Genomic DNA, 6,477 nt, shown 5'->3' with positions numbered 1-6,477 from the left:
AGGTGGTTAACCCCCCCCCCCCCCGAAAGAATATCGATGACATGACGATGCAAGCTGATGGCATGCAGGGGAAAACATGCAGCCCGCCATCCAAAAAGAGGACCTGGGTTCATGAGCCCTACTTCTTGCGAGCGGCCGGCAGCTGCAGCAGCAGAGTTGCCACCTACCCTGCCTCGTGCTGTCGCCCTGCTCCAAGAGGCCAACAAAGCCGACATGACCGGCCTTCCATTGCCATGACGGACAGACAACGGTGAGAGAGTGCAAGAACACCAACAGACCACAACACAGCTTAAGCTGAATCACAGCGACGGACAGGCGGACAAGACCCTCGTTTCATCCCCGTTGGTCCCCAAGGGCAACGAACGAATACATAGTAGACCTTCCACAGGGGGTATCACAGGTAAATACACAACTCAATCGCCGTTGCAAGGGCCTTTTATCTGATTGGAGTGGATCCCTGTCACAGAAGAAAGCTACGTATCTTGCATTGTGTCCTATCACTGTGGTAGATTGTTTGGGCCTGTGACCCTCACTCATCTCTCCATCAGTTGTCATCCACGCACCACGTCGACTGTCCAGGTTCAAGTGGACAATGATGTATGACCTTGGCATTGGCTAACAAGGCGGACCTAGGTCTTGTCGGTCTCAGTTGCCTTACTGCTCTCCGTACGACGGACAGCTTCGAGTCAAACGAGCCGGAAATGAGACTGAATTTAGGCCGTTGATTGGAATCTCGAACGACTCATGCCCCATTCAGGCAGAGAGGTAGGGCAAGTAGGTGGATGCATGTGCCTCAGTTCTCTGCCTTCACTCCCAATCAACCCCTTGCAACATACATCACAGTCTATATAAGGGTTTCCAAGGAGGAGAGATAATGGCGATGTGGTAGTGGAAACAACAAAACTATGCAGCCGCGGAAGCGTGTGTCTGTGCCTCTGTGTTCATGGACCAATCGATTCACCAGTCCTCTCTTCTAAGTACCCTCAAGACTTTCGAGTCTATACTGCTTGAGCCTTCTATATACCAGCTTGTCCATCTACAGTGAAAAACAATCGATGGCTGTGAATACGGGCAGGTTCCTTCCCAGCTTCCAGCGTACGTACATGATTCGTCGTCTAACCAGTCAACCGCCCTTCCATCCTCATCCGAAATGCTCCCCACATGCCTGACGCCAAGTCCAATTGGTGATGATGATAGTAATGAAGATGCAAGTCACTCTCTTTCGAGCCGCCCGTTCCTTCTTTTTTTCATTTTTAAGAACCGTAGCCAAATGTAACGTTTGAAAGAAAAGAAATATAAAAAAAGAATAAAAATATGTAAAGCCCAGATGCTGTCAAGATGGAGTAAAACAATGTCTGCGCCGACTCCATGGATACGGATCGTAGATGGGGCGTCCAGCCAGTCGTCCACCGTAAATCTCATCTCTCTTATGCTCGAAATCCTTGCGCCTGTGCTTGCCGTCTAAATCGATGGGCGGGATATCATGGGCGTGCAAGCGTCGAAACTTTTTTCTTCCATAACAAAACGCCTCATTGCAAGGTCCAAGAATCGGCGTGGAACTGCGGCAGGCCGTCCGGAGACTCCTGGTAAGTGGCGATGCCGTCATTGAACTGTTGGCCCCAGAATGCCGGGTCATCGTCAAACGTAAGGGACCCACCAGCAATAGGGCCGCCATCGTCAAACGAAGAGGGTGCCGTCATGAATTTGTTGCTCGATGATTTGGCAAAGCTATCGTAATCAATCGTGCTGAGATCCGCGCCGGTAGCAAGGTAACTTGCCGGGTGGATGAAGCTGCTGCTTCCAGTACCAAAGCCGTCGTAATCGCTGTCGCCTGCGATGAAGTTGTCCTCAACCTCGGAGACTTCACCTGACGTCGAGGTTGTCGCTGCCAGTGTGGGGGCCGGCTCGGAGCCGGTACCGAAATCGAACATGCCATTGAAGCTCTGCGCACCGGCCTGGCTGTAACTTGAGGGAGCAAACTTGTCCGTCCTGTCTGTGAGATCGATATGGCTCCAGTCCACTGAAGCAGCGCTCAGTCCGGCGCTGAAGATGGGCGCATCGTGATCCGACATTCCAGAGCCTCCAAACAGGTCAAAAGAGCCATTGGGCACATATGACGGGTACTCGATGCCGGACAGATCAAGCGGCGGTAGCTGGTTGTTGAGCTGCTGGAAACTAGAAGAGCCTCTCATCAAGGGAGAGGCGGCTTCGGACTTGACAAGTCGCTGTTGGCGGACGGGCGCAACACGGCCAGTCACGGGGTCCTTGAGAGGGTTGTCGCTGATGCGCTCAGGGGAGTGGCTACCCAGACTGCTGGTGCTATGTAGGGAGTTCACACGGTTGAGTTGGTAGGGCCCGCACTTCTGAGAGGCCTTGTTGTGTTTGTGAGCGGGCTTGTGATGGCCGTGCTCGTCGAAGGTCAACATGCCATCAGAGTGAACCGTGTTCGCGCGACGTCTACGAATGGGCGGCTTCGGTCGAGGAGCAATAGCTTCCTTGTCGGAGTCGGATTCGGGTACGGTGTCGAGGGCTGGCTCCTTCTTGTGGCTACAGGTACAACGACCACCATGGTTGCAGCAGCAGGTTTCTGTTTGTGATGAATGTCGGTGTTAGAGGGTCATGATCCTCACGTCTCACTGAGGGGAGGGGTTCTTCGTCCCGGAGGAGACTCACCTCGATGACCCTCAACCGTGGGTTGCAGGTGGGCGCATTTGCTTGTCTTCTCGCCGCAGTCGCACTTAATGTGGGCAGAGCGCGACTTGCGCATTGAGCGACAATGTTGACATTGGGAGACGGGGCGGCCCTTCTTGTTGATATGCTGAAGGGGACGATCTGCAGCGAGGCGAGCGGTTAGCTGCACAAGTCTTGTTCACCAACGGGTTGTCTTTAACTGGCTGACTGGTTTGGGGGAATAGAAGCCACCACCTCAGTAAGCAAAGTAAACAAAGAAGCGTCGAAGCAGCTTGTGCAATTGCAACAGCCGACTAGCTTGGCTGTCCGCCCAGGTTGCACGGATGCAATTGAAGGAAAGACCATGAAGAACGAGAACAAGACGACTTACCAGAGTGTTGGCAATTGCTAACACGGTGACCCCGAACGCAGGCCTCGCAGGCGTACTTCTCCCCGTCAATGATCATGCCGGGCAACAAAGCAAGCAGCAAACGCGAAAGGAAGGGTTGGGAGGAAAAAAGCGATTCTAAGTTCCCCGCCACAAGGGATTTGGGAAGGAGGGAGATCGAGATGATCGGGCGGCCGGCGTCAAAAGATACGGTCGGAGTCGAGTCGAGTCGAGGCAAGACGAGGGTGTGGTAGGTCGGGTCGGCCTGGAAAGTGGGATTTTCTTGCCCTGGGACGTGGAGCGGGAGCTCTTCGGTCTCGTTACAGAATGTTTGGCGTGGGCTGGGGGGGGGCCGTGTTAGTCCCCCTGGTTGGGATGCCGTGGATGCGATGGCCAAAGGCAGGGCCGGCCGGTCGCGGAAGCTGGAGAAGGGCTTTCGAGAGACCGTACCGAACGGGGTCGTGGTGCGTGCTTGGTGCTGCGGCTGGTAGTGGGAATCCGGCCAAGGGTTTTTGGTCAGGAGGGTAGACGGAGCCTTTGGTCGGAGTTGGAGAGACTCAGACACAGGAAGCCCTGGAGAGGGGGAAAGACTGGAGTAACAGTGACGCCGAGCACAGCAGAGTGTGTGGGGGTCTATGAATAGGACATGTCCGTGGGGTATATCTGCTAAGAGATTTTCATAAAAATCCGATGAAAAATAAGAGATGAAAGACGAGGGAAGGGCAGGGTCGGCCAAGCTTGTGTTCTGGAGCCGTAGGAGGTACGCGAGGACCACTCAGACCAATTGACCGATGTCAACGGCCGGAAATTCCAACAAGTGGGTAACTTTAGTTTGGGTGGATGTTGAGTGGAGATTTGGATCGCTTGTCCGGTGTCGTGTCTTGTCTTGCTTGCTCGCTCGAACCAGGGCGGGTAAGAGGCAGAAAGAAGGAAAGAGGAAAGATGGTCCTTTTTCTCCAACTCTCTCGGATGAGCCGTGAAGACAGGATGTGAACGCGGCCTCACAAGCGGGAAGGTGAGCCGAAGTTGCGCAACATTGGCAGGTAGGTACGTCGGTAGCTGCGCGATTGCGACGCCAAAGTTTCGCCTTTTACCGGTCCTAGAGTACGTTCCAGACTGCCTTGGTTGCTTGGTTATTTGTGGCTTGGTTATTTGTGTGGGAGAACTGAGAGGAAAAACGATGAAGGATGAACGGGATGTGGTCGGTGTGTGGCGGGCCGTGGTTCACGACGAAGGAACGTGCAGCGATAGCCGGGTTTGGCGCCTTCTCAGCTCTTTTCGCCTAGGACTGGACGGAACTTGGGATTTACAGGGACTGGAATCGAGACTGAGACTTGGAACCAAAGGAAAACCCTGCCAGCCAGTCGTGGAGGGTGGGAGGACCGGAGGGGTTGGAAACGGTGCAACGGGGTGGGGGTTTTGGTGTGTTATTTCCCCCCAACCTTTACTGCGGTAGGTTGAGGGCGCGCGCGCGTGCTGCTGCTCTGCAGCGGAACGACGTCAAAGGTCGTTGATGCCTCAGGGTTGCCCTGTGCGGGTACCTAGTCTGCTGCGATGTGCCAGCTGAGGGACGGCCGATTGGAGTGTGGCCAGAGTATTGAGGGGAACAAAGTAACCCGAGGTAAGGCGAAGAATCTGTAGAGTGCAATTCGTGTGAACGGGTGCAGATGCGATGCTGCAAGACGACGGAGACGCTGCCACCTCAGCGGGGATGGGGTAACGCAAAACGATGTCGTCCTTGGCCTTAGCCTTGGGGGCGACGGCGGTTGGTCGGTCTTTTGGTCCTTCGGTGGTGAAGCCCGAAGTAGAAGAGTGCTGAGGAGCCTGAGGTCGGCCAAGGGCGAGTTCAGGGCAAAGTATCGGAAATGGCTCCCTGAGGGATGGAGCTAACGCGATGTGGCTGAAAGGACCTGGGGGCTCAGAGTTGGATACGGGTATTCATACGGTGTGTCTGTACCTTGGTTGCGCGGCCGTGATTGGTTGGGGATGAGTGATGACTCGGTTTAGGTGTCGCAGTGTCTGGCTGGTCTTCCAGGTTATCTGGCGCTGTGCTGAGTGATGAGAGGAGAAGGAACAAACAGCAAGGCGGGATATGTGGTGGGCGGTGGCAGATGACCGGCTGACGCCTGTCAAAATGGCGATGGACTATGATGTAACAATGGTTGAGATATCTTGTTCTTGACGGAGAGAGAAAGGGATGGCAACTGGGCGACTGTCACTCGGGGATGGGTCGAAGTAGTCGCTTCGTGTTTGCGACTGCACAACGACTGCCCGCGTCAATGGTATACGAAGCGCAAGCTATGTCCTGCCTTGTCAGTCAAGGAGGAGAGCAATGCGTCGCCTTACCAGAAGGAGGATGCAGAGGAACGTTGAAAGGCAGAGGCAAAAAGGGTAGGAAAAGGGTAGGAAAAGGATGGCGAGACTAGATAACGAGCGGACGTGGGATGCTATTTCAATGCTTGCGACCATGGACTAGGAGAGTGAGAGAGAGATGGAAGAGAGCGAGGCAAGACATGGCAAGACAAGGCAGAGCGCATCACATCAGACAGACGGCGGCGGCGGCACAGCGATGGCTGTTGGAGCTTCCTCCTCTGATTCTAGTCGCAGCGCTGCTGGTGCCGGTGTTGGCGGCGCGTTGGCCCTGTCCGGGGTCTGGTGTGTGCATGTGGGTGTGTCTTCTGTCTGTCTGCTTCACATCCCGGTGTGAAGATGGTGGGATTAACTGTGGGGGGGCTGGCCGGGCCCGAGGAGAAAATGGCACGGGATAGCAGAGCATGGCGATGGCGATGGCCGGGGCCATGCGATATTGTGGGTGGACAGTGACAGGACGGATTGGGATACGTGTGGATGGTCACCGATGGTGGGTGGTGGGGGACGCTGTGGGAAGGACACACATGAGAAATGTATCCCATTCGAGGGTCCTAATTGGGGCACCCAACACGTGTAGGGAGGAAGAGACTGAGGTACAAGTAGAGAGAGGACATTGGAGGGAGGAGTTGGGGTTGAGAATTGCAGGGGAGAAAACAAAACAAAACTTTTAATCATAAACACTAAGGACAACAATAATGAAATGGGAAGAGAAGGGGAGGGGAGAACAACAGCAGCAAAGCACACCGTACAATGCAATCCAGGTGAGAGACGTTGAGAGGAGGCGAAAGACACCACTCAACCCCGCCAAAGACAGTCCAGGGACATCACCACAAATCCCTACTTTTACTTCGTCTCACTCTTCATTACCTCATACGTCGGCTCGCAACCACGGCTGGGAAAATCCGTTCGTCCCTAACCACATCAACGTCCGCACGTTAGCCTGCCCGGCCGTACAGGCGGAACGAAGGAGGAAGAGAAGGCCCCAAAACCTGCCGGAAAGGAGGATGCACCTCGTGCGACTAAGAACGAGACGGCCAAGAGGGTCTCAT

General features: G+C 54.7%; 1 protein-coding gene across 1 annotated transcript; it reads right to left on the bottom strand.

Moving 5' to 3' along the window:
* Window positions 1-1,529: 1,529 nt before the first annotated feature.
* ColSpa_04273 (copper resistance protein CRF1) lies at window positions 1,530-3,137 on the bottom strand (the record flags this gene model as incomplete). Its single annotated transcript, XM_049270485.1, has 3 exons — window positions 1,530-2,587; window positions 2,674-2,832; window positions 3,062-3,137. 3 exons carry the CDS (start codon window positions 3,135-3,137, stop codon window positions 1,530-1,532), a joined length of 1,293 nt encoding a protein of 430 aa, XP_049126442.1.
* Window positions 3,138-6,477: the final 3,340 nt, after the last annotated feature.

Source organism: Colletotrichum spaethianum (assembly GCF_022836535.1).
Source record: "Colletotrichum spaethianum MAFF 239500 DNA, contig09, whole genome shotgun sequence".
NCBI lineage: Eukaryota > Fungi > Ascomycota > Sordariomycetes > Glomerellales > Glomerellaceae > Colletotrichum > Colletotrichum spaethianum.
This window is presented reverse-complemented; position numbering and strand designations above follow the sequence as displayed.